This window comes from Columba livia, chromosome 7 (genome assembly GCF_036013475.1).
Source record: "Columba livia isolate bColLiv1 breed racing homer chromosome 7, bColLiv1.pat.W.v2, whole genome shotgun sequence".
In the NCBI taxonomy this organism is placed as follows: Eukaryota; Metazoa; Chordata; class Aves; order Columbiformes; family Columbidae; genus Columba; species Columba livia.
The window spans coordinates 22814364-22834638 of NC_088608.1; the positions used below are offsets into that span (position 1 = coordinate 22814364).

Here is a 20275-nt window from a genome sequence, read left to right on the forward strand (position 1 = left end):
GCTGTGTCGGGTCACTGTGCCGGGAGCAGAAGCAAACTCCGGGAGAGCGGGGAGCCCCGGCCCGCTGGGCCGGCCCGCCCCGCTTCTCCGGCCCCAGCCCCGCGTTCCCTGGCCACATACCCAACGTTCGGCAGCCCGACGATCCCGATCTTCAGGGACGTCCCGAACCTGCCGATGATCGGGTGCGACTTCACGCCGTCGCCTCCCTTTTTCGGGGGCATCTGCAAGCACAGAAGCAGGGCACGCTCAAGGCCCCGCCGCTCACCCTCCGCCCCGTCTCCTCCCGGCAGAGCGCGGCGGCCGAGCCAGGGCCTCCGGCTCCAAACAGGCCGAGGAGAAACACCCGCCCCGCCGGAGGCGCCGCGGCTCCCAGGCCCCAACGAGAGCGCTGGCAGCCCCTCAGCCCGGTTCTGGAGGCTGCCCCCCGCCCCGCCCCGCCCCGCCCCGCCCCAGCCCGGCGGAGCGGCGTGCGGCAGGGGCAGCGCGGTCCCGGCTCGGCTCACCTCGGCTCAGCTCAGCGGGCGGAACGGGGCTGCGCGGCCCCGCGGAGAGCAGGAAGAAGCGCGAGCGGCCCCTCGCACGCGGAACACGCCGGCGGAACAGGCGGGGCCGAGCCCGCCCATTGGCCGGCAGCGTCGCGCGGGTGAAAGGTCGCCCCGGGAGGGCGGTGCGAACCCTCCGCGGCGCCACGTCCCGCCAGCGCCGCCCGTGCGGGGCGGGCCCGGCTCTCCCGACCCTGCAGCCCCGCACCGGGGCGGGAAGCACCGGGAAGGCGCGATACCCGGCGTCCCGAGCACCCGTGTGCTTCTTGGGCCCACCGGAGCGCCGCGGCGGGACACTCCGCTGGGTTGTTGTGCGTGCTTGTCTAGATCTGTGAAGATGGCGTGTGCTCAAGAGGAGCCCCTTGCAAACCCATCGGGATTTATTTATGACAAATCATACAGCGATTTTATAAATAACGAAGTAATCACCCTTTTGAGAGGGTAGGTGTGGGAATAAAATAGATAATTCAATAAGAGAAGATGAAAGATTTAGAATCTGTGAAAAATTATTGTGGAATATTACAGAAGTCAGACGAGGACTCTTAAAACAATTTAAAGACGTTTTCCACAATTCAGACTGTGCTTCTCTGAACCATTAAAGGCAGACACCATCAAGTGTTTGCCTGCTAAGAAAATTGAAGGAGAGGAGGCAGTAAAAACTGTTCTTATAGCATGCCCTATTTTAAGTCCATAAGATGAAATTCTCAGAACTTGAAAAACACCAGAGCGAAGGAATCAAGGTGAGAGTATTGTCATCATATACCATATCTGTCACAATAAAAGGAATACAACTTGAACATTAAGAAAAAAATCTAAGAAAGGACACTGTTACCAAGCCTAATTTGGAATTGTACCCAAAAAATGGCGCTTAGAGTTTTTTGTTGTTGTTCAGTGACATGATATTTTTGCAACAACATGGTTGAGGAAAAGAAGCCAAATCTGTTCAGAGCTTTTCTGTTAGTATAGTGATAATAATAAACATGTTACCAGCAAGAACTGACTATGTGGTCCTACTGCCTTAAAATCTAACACTATGCATTTAGGAAGAAAAAATAATATCAACCAGATAACTCATATTAAGTATAGTTACTTAGCTGTTGAATGAAGCTAATTGGTTACTATAACAAACATTCAGAAATATTGAAATTAACCAGAAATATTTATAAATAACTGTAAAGCAGCCCCTGCATCCTTCACATTCCCAAATGACAAACTTCAGTAAGCAAAATGAGTTTCCTTTTCAGGAGTGGAATAAACACATCTTAGTTTTCCACCCCTCTAAGTTCAAGAGAGCCCACTCTTACCCACTTGTCCTGCAAGCAGGATTACACGAGACTATTTCACAGCAACAGTAAGGGATGAATTTGTTTAGCTCTATCAATAAGACCACAAACCTTCTGAAAGGCTGCTTTTGGGGAGCTTCTTCATTTATTAAATTTTCTCACCATCCTAACATTTTGTCTGACAATTTTGTTGACCATCTTTTTAGTGTAGGCATGATAGCTCTCAGAAGATAAACATTTTGACTGTCATCTTAGAATATTTGTCTGTGACCAGAAAGTTGTTGTTTACCTAGCAACCAGTTAAATGTAACTTTTTTTCCTCACTAGTTCATAAGCAAAATACAGGCATAAGGAGTTTGCTGCATTAAGTAAAAGTGTGTGTGTGTGCATATATATATAATAGCTAAAATTAGAAATGCATCTATTGTAGACTCTATCTGGCAAAAAAGCTAACTGTGGAAGAGAAAAATAAATTAAGATCCTGACTACTTTTGTTGCTGTACTTCGGTGTGTCTACATATGGTACAAAAGCCAGTGCTGTGTGTGCAAAGGTTTGTGAGTTTGAATATCTTTTTAAATTTATGCTCTTCATATAATGCACTGTAATAATGCCCCCTCTTATTAGTCTCTAGATCTAATTTACTGCTAGCATGGCCACGTCACTAATACATTACTTTAAAGCATTTGTTTCCTTCAGCTAGAAATCTTTTGACAATGTTAACACTTCATCTCATGTGCTTTTGATTTCAAGTTGCTTTTAGACTCATGGTTTGCCTCACTTGGTTGAATGTTTCTCTCCAAATCTGTCATAATGGTGAAAACCTCATTTTAAACTGGCATACATAGTTTAAACCATAATAATCTTAACCATATTACACCCAAAATATGGTTTAAAAGTTTAGTGGAAAAAAACATCTAGAGAGCAGTCATCTCAATGTCAACTCTCCAACACTGAGGTGCTGCACCAGTGCAGCTCATTGTACAGCTGGAACACGTGCAGAACTCACACAGCCCTGGAGCAGCTCTGCCTGATTAAAAACAATGTTTAAGGGAGAGTAATAAAACAAACACCTTGTGGTTTGTGCTGCCAGCATGCTCCTTGCTTTTTGCTTCCCAGAACATATATTTACTGCAAAGTCACCGTTAACTGCAGAAATAAGTGGTTTTGCAGAACTGAAGGAATAAACACCAAGCCCCTGATCCTTGCTGTGACCAGGCAATGCCAGTGCGACCCACGGGGTGAGGAGCTCAGGGCTGCCCTTGCACACCGGTGCTCCCCAGCTGCCCTGGGCTCTGCCCCTTGGGGAACCCCTGTCTCCCAGGAATAAACACACTCAGTGCTAAAAACAAGCACTACTCAAGGGCATGCTCTAAACTAAACGGTGTTCATTGAGTTCTGTGAAGTTTGAAGGTACTCATCACCCACCTGAACTGTGCTCTGTGCTGTAATACAGTATTTTAAAATGTTTTGTTTGGTAGGGTTTGGTTTGAGAAAGGAGCATGAGCGCAAAATACTTCTTGTGGCTTGAACAGTATCACTGAACATGGAAGGAGCTGCTGTAATCCACAAGTAGGGAGATTTCTGCCTCTAAGTTTGGGCTATGCCTGTGCATCTAGTAAAGAAGGAACCCTGCAAATTTTAACTTCATAATTCCACTTGGAAAAGCTTAGCAGCTCAGCAAAGCTTCACTCAACACCAATGTTTTCCCCAAGATTTACTTAAAGTTGTTTCTAACTTTCTATACCAAACTGCATGGTATGCTGATCTGTAAATGCAGAATTTGCCATGCTGTAACTTAGGAAACAACTTCTATATGCACACTATTGATGGTGCCAGTATGAACTACAGCAATTTCAGCAATACTAACAGTCTTCATCTATCCAGGTCAGGAACAACCACAGTTGCCTTGCAGGCATCATCTGGCAACAGTTGTTAAGATGCCAATGCAGTGGAGTACAAACCAACCTTTAGTAGTCACCTTCCCATGGTATCCCCATGCCCTGTTTTCCCGAAATGAGAATTACGTTCACATCAATAATAAGAAGCGCTCACTGTCCTGCCCATTGCTGGGATGGAGGATGCAGACAGGAGGACAGAATGGGGTGCACCCAAAATTCTCACTGACCTACCAACAGCCTGAGAATCCCTCTGCAGAGGAGCGCTGGAAAGAGAGCCAAATCCTGCTACCAAACACTGAGAAGTTATTTATCGGGTGGTAAGGCTTACTGCCACCATGTTAAAAAGACAAAACGTGGTCACAAAAATCCTGTTCTCTCACAATCCTAATATTTTTGTGGGTATAACCAAGGTATGACTTAACAACATGGGTGCTTGGATACAGATTTCACTAATATGGATTTTAGAACCCAAATGAATTCTGCACAGGGATTTTCAGCCACAGTTTAACAATAGGCTGTCACTACGTTATACCTGGCCCCCTGAAGAACCACAAGAATGTGGCCTCCCACAAATAACTACTCTTCTGCCAAATGTAATCTATGTCCTTGTATACATTTATGCCAATATTTTATGTCCCATTCTCCTTTTTTAAACCAAAACTTCAGCTTACACAACATTTCTATTCCTCTCAATAGCTTTACTTAGATCTTTACTACAATGTAAAAGAAACGTTAGCACATTTACAGCCAGCACAATGAGAACCTTGAGGTGGAAAAGAGAAGACCACCGCTGAGAAGCTGTGGGAAGGCACTGACAAAACACCGGGGACCTGCGATGAGAGGAAGGAAAAACATGCGGCTGGTCTTGTGCCTTGTTGATGCAAAACCTTTAATAGTTTAATTTGTTACATAAGTAAAACAGATTAATTGATTGTATCTCTGCGACACTGAAGTTTTGCCTGTCACAAGGAATTTTCATAGGGAAGAGTGATCTTTATCGGGAAAGGTACTCACTCACTCTGCTTTTTCACTAAGGGAGATCTTGCAATGTTTGACACGCTAGTGCCAATTTACAGGACTCCTGACAACATCATCTGAGAAATTACACATTTGTGTTAGTCTTTTTTAGAAATCAGGTTTTTAAAGTGTGACCTCTTGTTTCTAACCATAGGCTATCTGACGAGAAGTGAATACAGTTGTCAGCTGGTGGGGCAGAAATTTTTAATGTCAAGAATCCGAGAATCTCTGAAAGCTCCATAACCTGTAGTCACAGCCATCTAATATGAGGGGGCAGCTTAAGTACTTTGGGAAGAAAGGTTTATTTCCTGCCTGCTCAGAGCTCTGACTGCCAACCTGTATATAACATGTGTTTATTCTTTTCGTATTTCAAGGCGGGCTATAATATTTCCTTGCACATTATAAGAACTTAAAGTGGAATATATTACTATGAATTTGAGGTGCCTAATTCTCTTAGACTGCTTAAAAAAAAAAAGGCAAAAAAGCTAAGACTGGTACCTGAATATATACAGGATCCCTTTAAGACATTTATAGATCATTGGAGAGCAGAAAATACTCTTCTCTTACTTTTCTGCATATCTCATCTATAAACCATTGATTTAAAATAAATGTATGTGCTGGCAATTAGTAATTCTATAGTTCTTTTTTTAAGATTTATGTTGTGATTGTTTATCCCATTTCCCATAATAACATCCCGTGTGAATTCTGTTCATTTTTGTGAAGGTCTCGTGATCCTATCTCCAGCCTATTTAAAAGAAAATGCTTTGTGTGCCATTTTGTACTCATGGTCATTTGGAGCTCTATTTCAGGTTCATTAATATTGATGCAACTTGTCTCTCCACTCATTCTCAGCAGATTCTTCAAAATTAATCTTCAGCATTTGCCGTGATTTGTTTCTGGTTTGTGCTTCATTCCCGAGTCCAGCTCTTCTCTAGTTAATTTTGTTTTCTTTATTTTTACCCACTTGCTATGACTGTTCTACTACTTGTGCCAGTGTGGTGTGTCAGTCCTTTATGGGATCCCTGTTTCGTCTCTGCCTTTCACTGTGATTTTCCGTCATTATGGACCTCTTGAATAAAAATGTAGCCCTTGTTTCTGACAAAGTCCATGTTCCTTTTCTTTTCTTCCTGTGTGATTTTCCATCATTACAGTTCTTAAATTTCTTGAATAATGATATATACTATGAACAAATGGATGGAGCAGTAATGGCTTCATCAGTGTTTTCTAAAATATATCTGCAGCTTTTAGAGCATACAGTGCTACAGCAGAGTCTGTGCCATGTTTGTAGAAGCGTGATTTTAAAAGCATATTTTGTAGCCAATTGATGACTATGCCACTCTGCATTAATAATTTGTCTTCTTTCTAATATTATCTACTTCTCAGGATAGTGGTTCCAAAATGATATTGAAGTTGAGGAATATGTATTAGCACTGTGCATCTTTGAAGAAAATGGTGAAAACATAATCACTTTGTGATGTTTACAGCAATAGCACCGTGTTTTGGAAATAACAAGATACTTGTTGGGCCTTTTACAGGCAGGGTGTATTAATAGATTTCAGAATCCTTGTTAAAATAAGTCAAGGCTCTAATTTGAAGCAGTGTATCATAATAAACAAATAATCAGAATAAATGCTTTAAAAATCTGCCAAAAATGTGATAAATGGAAAGCTGTACTTCAGTACTAATGAGTTACATTTGAGCTATATCAAATATGTGATGGAAACCAGAAGTATGAAAACATTTAGAGTTAAAATCTCAATGAATAATGTCAGTTCACTGATTTAAACAATGGAAATCTTTAATATGTTGCAATATAAATTGAGGTAAATATAGGAATAAGATTATAAAATAGTTCATACCTTATTTGATAGTAGTGACACAGTAACTGAGTCCACAAAGTCCTTTAGTGATTGCAAAGAGGGGAAAAAGTTAATTACAAAACACTAACCAAGTATGTCAATGACATTAGCATTTAGCACTAGCTTTTTTTTTTTTTTCATCCTCTGTTAGAGGATATCCATTAATGTTTCATTTTTGAGGACAGATGGAAAGCTCAAATGACTGTCTCAAAGTTCTGGAGCGGCTTTCAGAAGTAAATCATTGTTTCGAAAAACATTGGTAATGGTATTTACAATTGGCTACAGTCTTTCCTACCAAAATAAGTGAGTCTCTTGGTTTTAATTAGAGAAAACGCGGCACCTATTTGCCCTGTTCTCTTCCATTTGAATTACAAGTCTCTACATTCCTTGGAGTTCTCCAAGGGAGTGAAACATGCCCATTGGTGGCTCTGGCTCACACCCAGGGGCTGGAGACACAGTCACTTCCCACCAGCCGTGCCAGGCTCAGTGTGTAGCAAGGCCAGTGCCACCAGCAGCCCCACAGCACCAGAGGAAGACGAGCAAAGCAGGTTTGGTACCAGTGACCAGGATCAGCCAGAAGTCCAGGAATTGCCAGAAAAGCCCACAGTGACAAAGCAGGTCTGTGGTCAAGCCAGGCAGCAGGTGACAGATCTGGGGAAGGCACATCTACAGCCTCACACCTGAGTGTAAACATGGCTCTCCAGCACAGACAGACAGCCCCCAGAGAGACCTTGTCTCACAGCCCCATCCACAGCCCTGCAGAGGTGCCAGCAACCAGGCAGGGAATCACGGTGCCTTTGCACATTGCTCAGGGCCCGATTCCAGCAGCTTCCAGTGACTGGTGCTGCTCACCTGGGTGCTTTGATATAGCCTGAAACAGCTGAGAACACTTATATATGCTAGCAAATTTATCTACCAAAGAATCAATGACTATTTAATAATGTTTGTATGAATTATTTCTTCTCACTACATTCCCTTACAGTGTGAGCTTGGTGCTTCAATGACAGCTATGTAGCTGTGCTGCTGCTGCTCCAGTACAAAGCCTTGGGAAGATCACTAATTTATGATACATATCTGCCAAATGAGGATCCCCCTCCAATTTTCTTCCCTCACAGTGTTTTGTAGGTTGGAATGTATAAGTAGGTGGCCAAGCTGGAATAACTGTGTTATATTAGTTCAGTAACAATGAAGTGTCGTTATTTTTGGTTAATGCTGAAGTGTAACTGGTGCATGGCCTGACAGACACATCTGAAACATTTACAGCCCCTGGAAAATAAATCTATACAGTCACTTACAGAGCTGTATCCAACCATTCTAACAAGAAGATGGAGATTGTTTTGCAGCATAAAGTGGCAGAAGGCTTAACAGAATCAGTTACAATTTTAGCAGCACCTCTGCTTCAATAACCAACTTATATCAATTTGTACCCAATTTTCCTAAGTAGATGGTTGAGAACAGTATTACTATTTTTTGTCTTCCACGTAAGGGTATTTCTCTTTTCATTTTAACCGGAGAAAGTTATGAAGTTGCTTCTCAAATGCAAGTTTCAGTCCATCATTGAATAATTTGCATGATTGCCCCTCTTTTCTTAACCCTTAGATTGGAAACATACTTGCACAGTCTGAATTTGCAAGTTGCAGTCCTAATTATTCTTTATTTCAGAGAAGCACTGACAAAACTATTATTTGTCCACTATCCCTATCAATTGCAATACGTAATTCAGCCAGGAAGTTATAAAAGGTTTCAAGTGTGTCTAAGTTATTTTCTCTAACTCAGCAGACTCAGGGACGAAACTTCACAGTGGAGGTCTCGGTTTTGTTACGCAAAGAGCCAAGCAAAGCCATGTCTTGTTTTCAAAGCAGAGCAGTAATTAAAACACACAGAAAAGAAAAAGAATCACAGTATAAAAAATTGCAGTAAAAAAATAAGAAAAATAACTTCAGAGTTTTGCCTCAATATCCACTACACTTCAGAACAAAAACAGGAGCTCACACGTTCATTGCTTATTTCACTGGATGACTTCACAGACGGATCTGAGATAAAGTTCACCATTTTCACAGCAATTATCCATGATACTTTTAATGTTGGCAAATGTTTTCTGCATGATCCCAACAGAAACCTGGGCTACTTTTCAAGGCACTAAACAATCAAGAAAGATTTTGAGTCACTGAAGGCCCACCCCAACATAAATCTCAATGCACCTATCAGCTCACAACATTTTCTTGTAGGAAACTGATTGTTTCCTACATCAGTTTGCATATTTTGCCTACATCCTCTGCATATTTCTGAGCTGTGAGCATGTGGCAACACAGGAGATCTCCCGTCATCTCGCTTTCAATCTCATGGGCCATATATTCAAGGGAATTAGCAAAAGCAGCAGCAACCCATCTATCTGCTAGGCAGAGTAAGAACTCTTGGTTCAGGCCAAAGGTGATCTCAAGTTTCTCCTGTTATTTCTCCTGTTATTTCTGGGGTTCCTTGTTCAGCACTTGTTGTATCCTGGAATTAAATGAGACTGAAATGCCATTTGCCTCGGGATTCTTCTGAACTTAATACTCCCACTTCTCTGGAGAGGCGTACTATTGAGCACAAAATGCCCAAGAACAGCGTTCAGTCAGGAAAGTGATGATGGTCACTAGTGCCAGCATTCATCTCGCTGTGATAACACGAGGAGCTAGATGACCTCCGCAGCACTGAAGCTGAAGTTATGTCTGCTGTCAGATCACCAGCTGTGCTCGCCACAAGAATATCTTTAATAGCCAGATTTTTATAAAGCACTTGGTAAAAAACCCACACTATTTGTATAAGTCGTATACAAATTCCAGCCACCTCCCCAGTCTGTACCTGGAAGTATGAACAGCAGAGCAGTCACGATGCAGCAGCTACCTCCCAACACTAGGAGGGGAATAAGAGAATTAAACACCTGAACCGGCCTCTTAAGTAGCCTTGTTACCCTTATCACTTGCTGGAATGCCTTCTGCCCAGCTGAGAAACATCAAGCTGCTTTAGAAACACCCAAGCAAGGGCTTTTGGGGAAACAGCCAAAGCCCAAGAACCCTTTGGCATCCTCAGGGCTTAGAAAACAAAATCTAGAAAGCTTCTCTAATGTTTCAGAAAACTGCAAGATGAGTTAAAACCGTTAATTGCACAGTTACTCTTGATACTGTATAGATGAACTTAGTTTTCCATCCATCTTTAGAAAGATTCCTTTAGAAATAATCCAAAGGTCACAGCAGTTTGTGAATCACAAACACTGTCTGAGAGATGCTATGTTTAAGAGTAGGTCATAAACAAACATAATCATTGCATTTACAATGTAAATATTGTCTGGTTTGTTTGTTTTGCCTTCAGAGGTCAATTTCATATTAATATTATCTACTACACAACACAGTATTGTAGGCTATGCAGTGGGATTGTTTGTAAAACAGTTTGAAGAGTTGCTTTACTTCTTTTAGTTTCTGTACTTAAGGTTTAATAAATATTTGTGTACTCAATGTTCAACCATCACAGACCTTAATAATTCCCCAAGGTTGTGACTTAGACTCAAAAATAAGAATGTGTAGCATTTTGAAGAAGGGGAGGAAGGTAAACCAATGACTTATTTATTTGTTTTTGCATCTCTAAGGAGAGCTTATAACTCCTCTTTAAAAATTTCAGCCCTCATTAAATTTATAAATATGCCTGGCCGCAGCTACAAGTGGGCTGCAGAAACTGGAGGATACTCAAGCCACTCCCATACATTTAAGTGAGTGTGTACATCAAACCAGGACATTTATAGTAATCCCCTGCTATTTGACACACTTTTTCCGAAAGTGTGAGTTCCCCTATTAGCTGCTCAGCATGGGATTCCATTTACCCTGCAAGCTTCTTGAAGTGGTCCGATGCATGCAAAATCTTTAAATTTTGGGAGAACCACGAACAGCAATATCTCCAGAGTACAAAACATGACCTATTTTTTTTTTAATTGCTTGCAAACCAAGATGCATCCAAAGTGACATGGATACAAACAGCTCGAACTTGCCTAGAGCCAGCTCTGTAAATCACACACTGCAAGAAGGATTCGCTGTGAAGCCTCGTCAGTTAAGTCAACAATCCATCAGGTGAAAAACTGATGCTCCAGTATCTCAGAGACCAGCCTTCTTGTAAAGAAGAAATTATAACAACAACGAGGCTGCCTCAGGCTTTGATTAGTCTTCCTGTACCTGACAAAGAGCCACTAGTAAAAAGCATTTTGTCAGCAACTTCAGTACTGCAGTTTTATATTCCTGTAACTCCTGGAGACTGCAAGACTTAAGCATTTTCAAAATACTTGATATCTTAAGGCTCTTAAGGCTCTTGATATCTTAAGGTCTTTTTCTCTTTTTCAGTATGTACCTTTCAGCATTATTGACTGGAGAAATACCAGCCTACTTAGTTTTGAAATGTGAAATTGCGATAGATTGTGAACTGCAGTAGGTATGTGGATCTACAGACTGGGAATCCACCCACGGGAAGCACCTAAAAAACCCTCATGATTTAAAAAGCCCTAAATACTGCTTCTTGGGGACACTCACTAAAATAAGTTTGCGATTAAGAAGCCTGAGAGACTCTCTTTTGTTTAGCTGAGATTAAAGATGGTAATCTAAAGTATCAAAACCGTGAATCACAAAAAAATTGTCACATTCCTGCTTGTAAACATGTTTTAATAAAATCTTTATTATGTTATGTCTGTAATGGGGTGCATGAATGCTAAAAAAGCATTTCTGAAATTGATCCTGAAGTTAGATTCCAGTCATTACAAAATAATTTGGATGGATATCAAGACATTTGATTATAAGGCTTTTATTTATTATTTACATTTTGTTTTCACAACATGTAGCCTCAACTCTTCTGAAAGAGATTAAATGGAAACTATTTATAATTTTGATACCAACAACTGCAAAATAATCTTTGAGATTTAGTAATACCAGCCCAGGAGTGCTTACAATTAAACAATTTGCAGATGTGGGTTATATATAATTAGTATGGCTTGCTGAATGAGCCCTTCCCTTTGCATTTTTAACAGTTGAGTCTATGTTGGTCTGAAGACAGAATCACTTTAGTGTCAATGTCCATTTTAGACAGTAGTGCACTGCTGAAAGCATATTCATATTGTAACCACTACCCATTTTCTTATATCTTCCGTCACTGATAGAGAACTGCGTTTGGAAGGATTTTCTTCAAACTGATAGATCAAACGTGAAACTGTTCACAAATGCAGGTTATGGCTATTTTCCGTTGCGCATATCTTGATGGCTACATATTACTTCCAGCCATTATAAATGGAAAAAGAAATGTTGAGATCAGTAAGAATTACAGGTACACCTCATATTCTGACAGGGTTATGTCTGGACGGTTGCAGCATTGCATTGGCATGTTAAATGGCAACTTGCATATTCACAATATTAATACATTCACAGCAAATAGCTAATTAGTTTGTATTTTGCCTCTATTACAGAAAAAATATATTTAAAAAAATCTTTTAGCTTTTTTTTTCCCTCTGGCTTGTCAAAAAAATAGGAATTAAAAGTTTTTTCTGTTTTGCAATTTAAAAGTTGTGTATACAAATGAGGTATAGGCATACAATGCCAGAACTGGGTAGGTGTTTTCTCCTTTTCATTCAATAAAATAAATACTTGTATGCAAACATCAGATCTCATACTAGAGCTAATATACAGCTAATATATAATTACTACGAGATTAGATGTGATCCTAATCTAGAAGTAATTAGGGTATAAATGAGGTAGGTTTTTTTAAATTAACCCTTCAGTGTAGACCAGTTTTGTGTCTCCTAATACCAGTTCAAGTTCTTTCATTGGAAAGAGGCTAAATACAGCAGTATTTTACTACCTTAGATAGCGTAAAACTTCTTTTGGCATAGTAAAGCTTCTTTCATCAGTAAGGGTTCAACATTTGAGAAGATTGTGAAACTATATAGGAATTTAACTACATTCAAAGGTTCTGAGGCCCTGTGACTGATTTCAGTGTGAGCATTGCTCTTCAAGACAGTTGTACACAACTAGGTTCCCTGAGCTACTCAATACTTTTTATATACTACTGTATTAGGAAATTTGGCTAATAGCCCCAAGCTCTTCTCTGCTGGGAAGTCAATGTTACCCAAATCCAGACTCACACATGAGGATACTGGAAGAACAAAGCAATGGTAATCAGAACTCCTCGCACTGCTGAAGGAGCATCCTTTCCAGCCACAAAGTCAGAGGAAAAGTTTTGGCACCAGTAGAGACAATAGTTTAATATATTCCCCAAAAATAGTTGAATTTGCTTTGTATAACTGTTTCCCTCCTGCTCAGATATTGGTACGCCCCCATTCCAATTCTCCTAACCATGTGGAACACATACTCTTCTGCCACATGTTAGATTTCATACTTTATATTATTTAAATACCATGGCAATGTGTGTTATTAATCAAAATATAAATATTTTGGAGCTGTTTGTTAAACAATTTTCTAGCATCAAAACCTTACAAAGTCACAATCTGAGACACTCAGCTGCCTTGAAGCTCTCTTCAGAGAACACTTCAAAGAGGAAGCCTTTTGTAGAGATCACTTCTTATATTCAACCCCATAAATGCAATTAAACTTTTTTTTGTTTTAAAAGTTATCAAGAAAAAATGTTACATAATTGTTTTAAATTGTTGGACTATTTAAAAAGTCATGTTAAAATAGTTAAGTTCTATAGCGAGACTTTTCTTACAACTTTTGACATGCATAAGCTATAAAACGTGCCTATTATTGATTTCAGAAATAGTTCTGAATACCTACACTGAATTAAACTGTCCCAGTTGATGTAATTATTAAGCAAGATTATAGACCATGCTCAGAAGTTCAAATAGTGCCCATTTCAAAAGTCCCCTACGTAGTTATGAGTCCTAGAGCAACCTATAATGACCGGTCACACCGGAGCAGGGTATGAAAGCTCTTTTTGTTTAAAGCTTGTCTGCTCAATCCTAGTTACAGCAGAGTGGTGTGAATGCAAGAGATTTTAGTTGTTAATAAATTGTATACATCTCATTAACATTTTTCACACTCACGCATAACCAATATGGGGCATAAAATAGGGGAATGTAGTCTTGTCACTTGATTTCAAAACCACGGATTTGTTGCATGTATGAAATGATCTCAGATTGAGTAACCTCACTGCAGCAAAGACAATCTAGTGGACAGTCGTGTGGATGAACATTCTTAACATTATCAATCAAATTGCAGGCATCTGTACTACTATTTTCACCTTTTTATATCAAGTGATGTGTGATCAAGGAGTGTCAGATCAACACCGATGTGGCTGCTGCTAAACCAGAAAGAGATACCCAGCAGCCAGCCTAATGCGGGTCCTGCTGCATTCTTAAACGTGGAATCGGCATTCTTAAAAGTGGAATTAGCATTCTTAGAAGTAGAAATACATCACTATGTGTATGCTTTTAAATACTCTGAAGAATCGGGAGAAATTAATTTACTTACAAAAATATTTTCAGCTGCACATTAGAAAAAAAGTGTGAACTAGACAGGAAAAAATTGCTATCCTGAATTTTAAAAAGAGCTACAGGATTTGTGATGCTGTTTTCAACACTGCTGTTTTCAGGGTCACTGAAATGTTTGATACCTTCACAAACTAAACAGAAGATTCAATCTTACGGCAGTACTCTCACTGAAGCCTTATGACCAGATAACCATGTACCAATGTTGTTTACACTTGTGCAAATCTCAAATATCCTCTCTGGAATTAATTTAAAGTACTCTTGTGAATGCAGATTTACAGAAAGAGTATGGAAATTAAAGTGCATTGTTTAGCAGCACTTTTTACTTTTAAAGATTTAAAAATATTCTTTTAAGATAGTACAAAGAAAACATGGGCACATATGCATACATATGGATGCACACATGGGCACACCTCCCCAAGACAAGAAGCGTGCTAGTATTGGCTGGCTAGCTGCTAGTCATTTCAGTCCAGGTAATCAACATAGAAATAACATAGAGTTACATTTTCTTCTCCTCTGAGAAATTTTAGATAACAACATGGATCCTTTTCTTATTCTGTATTTACTGCTTAAAAAAAAAAAATCAAAAAACTTACACTAAAACATGGTTCTAGCTGATTATAAAATTATAGAAAGCTGAACATCAAATAAGCCTTGCAAAAAAAAAAAACCAACAAGATGGTTTTAGCAGGCATATTATTAAATACAATAATCTGGACATGTTTGCCACTGTCAAGCGTGTGAAGGGCCTGGAAAAGTGATTGTTTCTTGGTCACACAAATTATTGGAATCCAAAATAAAATTGCCAGTGTTTCTGGGGCAGCATCAATGTGTAAAAGGGGTTCCTCTTCTTTTGCTTTTTCCATTAGTTTTTATAGTAACGTTTGTTGATTGTGATAAACCACTTTAATCTGTAGCATTTTCCTTAAAAGTTTAGCAAAATATGTACTATGAACTAGGGAAATAAAAATACTGGCCTCCTAAAGGATTTAACAATTTGAACCTCCTTTCTTCCTCCTTCTTTGTTGTTGTTGTTGTTGTTGTTGTTTTTATATGTATATCTCTTGGCATTTGGTACACTACTGCTATGTTAAAGGAGAATCTTATATTTCGGTCTGATCTAGTTTTTCAGGTGTGGGACAAATTCTGCTGACAGGTAACAAGTGCCTTGTCTCCTGGCAAATGATCAGTTCTGAATCCCATCTTCACTGATATTTGCTCTTTGGGGATGGAAAAAAACCACAACACGTTTTATAAAGCTCAAATTTGCCTTATCAAACAAAACATCTGCTAGATTTGTGAATGACTTGTGACAGCAGGAGACATAAGCACTGGCCTGCCCAATAGAAGTCACCGCAGTTAATGGAAGCTATTATGGAAGAATTCTGGCAAGAATATTTTTTTTTCCAAACAGCTAAAAAAATTAAAAGAGAAATATGTTGTTATGGTAACAGCTATTTGAAAAATACTGTAACAAAAGGCAATCGAATATCAAACTACCAAGCTGCAGTTTGACTATTTGTTTTCTTTTTAAGCAGTTTATTTATGGAGATCCCCTCCCTCTTCCTTATGCAGCCACAAATGTGAGTGTGCATGCTCAGGTAAGACATCATCTGCAAATAGTTTGTGTTTCTAGAATTTCAGTCTTGGAGCTGCAAAACTCCAGATACCGCAGGTTTTTACACATCACTAGAACACCCAGAGTTATATGGGCTGAGTCCCTCCCATTCATGGCAATAAACCCACATTTTGTAGCATTTCCCGTCTGCACAAAGAGGTGTTCCTGCACTCCTCTTGCTTCACAGGACATGGCCAGTCCCTCCACGGTACCACATCTACCCCCTGGGAAAGCGCAGTGTCGCTTCTCTGCGGTCTGGGAACCAGCATCTTCCCAGCTGCTGGAAAAACAGAGCTCAAGAACAGCCTCAGCAGTTAAAGCAGGCTACAGCAACATGCCTTTCCAAAGCCTGCAATTGTATTTTGCACATTACAATTTCAGAGAAAATTTTCTCTGCGCGACCACGAGATTCTACATGCACTAACTTCAACATCTTGCTTTGAATAGGAGCATATCGTCCTCACTCAGATAAAGCTTCTGTTGTAGTTAATGCTAACAACTTGGGTAATGACTGAAAGGTCTGGCTACTTGATTTTACATACTGCTGTAGGTACAGTGATAATGTGAAAGAGGTGGAGGACACCGCCACTTCTTCCTCTTAGACCCGTGTTTTCAGCCATCATCTTTGTAGAAAAACAGACAAACAGCACATATTTTTGTGGTACTTGTCTCAGGCTGAACAACCTGGAGCTTTGCTAAATTTCCTCCGAACTACCTAACGGAGGCTGAAGTTACACTGTATAGGTATCACACAGGAACTGTGAACATCATCTTCCATAACAGAGAGATGAGATTTTAGAAATATGAAACCTGCATTTTGTTTCACTGCTTTCAATCCCTCTAAAGCAGGGATGTCAAACTAATTTTCATTGGGGGCCACATCAGCCTTGCGGTCGCCTTCAAAGGGCCAAATGTAATCTTAGAACTGTATAAATGTAACTGCTCTTACATCTACACAGTCCTAAAATTACATTCGGCCCTTTGAAGGCAACCACCAGGCTGATGTGGCCCCCAATGAAAATGAGTTTAACACCCCTGCTCTAAAGTGTTTAAAGGTCTGCATTTACAGACAGTCCCATTCTAATAAGACTAACTAAGATGGTTTATCTAACAGGATTACAAACAGAGTGGCAGGGCAATACAGATGTTGGCTTCTAGTTGTTTTGCTATAATATAACTCAGAACTTTGTAGTCATGTTGTTTTCTAAATAGACAACTGTTTGTTACTGTCAACACTGAAAATTAGTCATTTTCTTTTGCAACAAAAGTCATGAGAAATATTAGACAGAAAAAATCCACAATGGCTTATTTTGCATCACTTTGCCAAAGAGAAAGTGACCTATCTGTTCTCTGCAACTGTCCACGTTCAGCAACAATGTGCTATATAGGTCCTACTGACACTCGTATGGACGTATATGAGACTGTGTTTGGAAACTGAATACAAATGGTGGTATTTTCTAACCCACCCAAAAATCCCTTGAGCATTTCAGACATTCCCGTCAAAGGGATTCTTTAATGTGGGACCTACTTACCACATTTGTTTTGCATTAGAAAATGCTATATAGGTTGTTTACATTTGGAAAAGGCAGTGGAGAGAGATTTCTGTAAGTGTTCTGAAAGAAAGATTGCACCGTTACTGTAACAAGGACAATTATGGACAGACACAGGTAATAGCTGTTTAGAAAATGTTAGGAGCATTATTGTGGATAATAGACATTCTTTTCTTAGCATTGCCCTTGCCTGAGTTTCATTTTCCTTTGGTGTTGTCCGCCTAGATTGCCTAAGACAGCTGTAGTCTTCTCATTTACATTAAAGTAACAAAAAGTTGACTGCTGGGTTGTCCCAGACAGAGTTCATCTGCACAAAGGTCTGAAACTGTGAGGGAATACCTAAAATGTCAGACGTGTCCAGTATCTAGTGCTGCTGCAAATTATCGCCTCTTCCAGGTCAGAAAGGCCAAAATAATTTCCAGCTCTATTTTTCTAAAAGCCATTTTCATTTAATCTGTCCTTTACAAATGGTAAATTTAATGAGAACTTCAGGAATAATTCAAACTAAAATTAACACAAAACCTTGATATATACGTATTCAATTCAAATGTATTTTAGTAAGCAACAACCTGGCCACTATTGAAATAGTTCTCAAGTACCAGCGAAATAATAGATAGGTTTGCAAAGGGAACCTGCTTTCTTTTAAAGTGACTGTATGCATTATTTCAACTTCTTCTGATAATAGCACATTTAATACCAAGGCCAAGACGCAATCAATCTTCTTTGTTGGAAGAAGGTGTTATATTGTACCCGTATGCTTATATTCACCTGGCAGTTTCAATCTGCCGAGCAGCCTGAGGTTCAGCAGGGCTGCTGCTCACTTGTCCTCTGCTGTTTGCCACTGCCTGCTTGGCAGGGTGCAGGGCACAAAGAGGTGAGAGGGGGACCGGGGAAAAGGACGAGGTCTGTCTCTAAAGAGACACTGAATTAGAGTGGAGTGAATAGTCAGCATCCTCTGTAATTATACACATGTTGAACTCCTTACAGTTGACTTAAGTTACTTCAAACTGCATTGGTGTGGCCCTCCATATTGATTAAAAGCAGCGTCTATTTACCTTAACAATAAATGTAGAGATTAGTAAAAGTTCACTTGATCACAATAAGAAGACTCATAATTAAAGGGCAATGCAACCCAGATGGAATGTAAGTGCTTGAAGCAGCGTGTTAGGAAGCACAGGCTGCTTTTGTACAAGAGAGAATACGTGTGTAGGCTAAGGCTTGCAGAAAGCCCTTCAAGTAGATGTTTTTTGTAGAGATACTTAAAGTAGAGGAAGGGCAGAACCTGTCCTGAGAAGGCTGGCCCAGCAATTCTCCTGGGCAAAGTGACAAATACAAAGCTTTGGAAAAGGAAAAAGACTTTAAAGCACAACGTGACTAAATGGACAATCTCTACAAAACCTTTGCAAGAGGCGTCCACGTGTTTTATTCTTCTTTCGCGTCTCCTCTATGAGAAAGAACAAGTTTAAGGTAAGCAGGACACACTGCTGATTCTATGGGTTAAGCTCTTGATGGTGTAGGCTCTATAAGAAAGGGAAGAACTGGATTTAGTATGTGACAGACTCAATAGAAACACTCCATCTCTCATTATAGGATCTCCTATAGGGAGGGGGGAGGACAGCTCTTATTCCTATTGCATCTATCGTTGAGTTTACAATTGCATTTTACTAATCCCTTTTTATTAAGAAAACAAGCAGCTGGTAACTAGAGAAGTAAGTGAATAGTCTCAATTCCATACAGACAACTTGGAAAATCAGATTCTGAAGTGGCATTATCTGTGCTTTGTAACAAAAGCGTTGTATCTTTTGATAGGACTTGGCACCTATCCCTTGTTTCTTTTCTTTGTACCAGTATTGATGCACTGTGTGCTTACCTCCTTGCAGAAAATTACGTGATAAAATTGTGACTTTTGACAAGCAACGCAGTGATTTCCAGAGACCAGAATGTGGAAAGCAGTAGACCAGATTGCTACTGAAACACAAACAGTAACTGCGATTTTAGATTAATAACATTCTCCCTCGTGAGACATCTCAAAACAGATTTCCAGCTGAACTAAGACCTACAAATGTTTGGGGGGATTTTCTAACAAACACTGTCACCAGTTACACTGGTCCAGTCCGATTCCCATTTTAAAGAATGGCTTAGTTAGTTCACGTGTGGGGTCTTTTTCTCAGTAGTTCTAATTCAAAACATGTCAGAACTGTTTAACACCAAGCCAAAGATTAATTCAGTCACTTTGTAGCTATAGAGAAGACAGCAATTCTGCAGTGTTGAGTAGCAAGGTGAATAAGGTTAACAAAAAGGTAAGGAAAATGTGAGAAACAGAGAACATCCCATTGAATGAATGGCAATGCATGGTCCTATTCCTTCTGACCTGCGTCCCTGCAGCCCTAACAAACCGTTGGCAAGCGCAAAGCCATCAGCCTCTCCCAGCCCCTCACTCTGGGGCTGCCAGGAGCTGGGAGGAATTTCCCAGGCGCAAGAAGTTCCCTGGGTCTTCTGAAAGGAGACAAATACAAACAGACCCAAGGCCTACAGGGCAACTGCTTGGGCGTTTATAGCAGCTGATATTTTGTAATTCCTTCGTCACAGAACAGTTAGAATAATTACCCATGGTGAAGAAGGCTGTCCATACCCCTTTCCTCCATCAGCTGGCACGTCCCAGCCTGCTCTTCACTCAGTAGCTGAGCTGGAACTTAGAGGGTTTGTGGTTCTGTGCTCCCGATGTCATTAAAAGGCTACAAAAAGCTACCCAAACACTCTGTTAAACACACGGCTAATCCACCTCTTTCCTCCTTGCTTGCATATGCATAGCAGATTAGGGGCTTGTTTAGGAAGCAGTCAGGAATCTCTTTGTTTCCTTCTTTCAGGTACAAGGTGAATTAATCCGTTTGGAAACCAGCAAATCCACCTCTCCCTTCCTCCCTCCATATGCCTGAATTCTTCCAGCCTACATTTCTTGACAATAAAGACAGATAAAGCTCGGATAGCCTTATA

General features: G+C 40.2%; 1 protein-coding gene across 2 annotated transcripts in view; it reads right to left on the minus strand.

Moving 5' to 3' along the window:
- Positions 1 to 642, minus strand: part of OLA1 (Obg like ATPase 1) — a 101883-nt gene extending 101241 nt beyond the window's left edge. Inside the window, exons 1-2 of one of the 2 annotated variants that reach the window (XM_065068807.1) lie at positions 504 to 642; positions 121 to 221 (exon numbers count right to left, since the gene is read on the minus strand). In XM_065068807.1, coding sequence (XP_064924879.1) covers positions 121 to 221 — 101 coding nt within the window. In that variant the 5' untranslated portion in view covers positions 504 to 642. The remainder of the gene's footprint in view (positions 1 to 120; positions 222 to 503) is intronic. The other variant, XM_065068808.1, reaches the window with a different exon arrangement.
- Between the last annotated feature and the right edge of the window lie 19633 nt (positions 643 to 20275).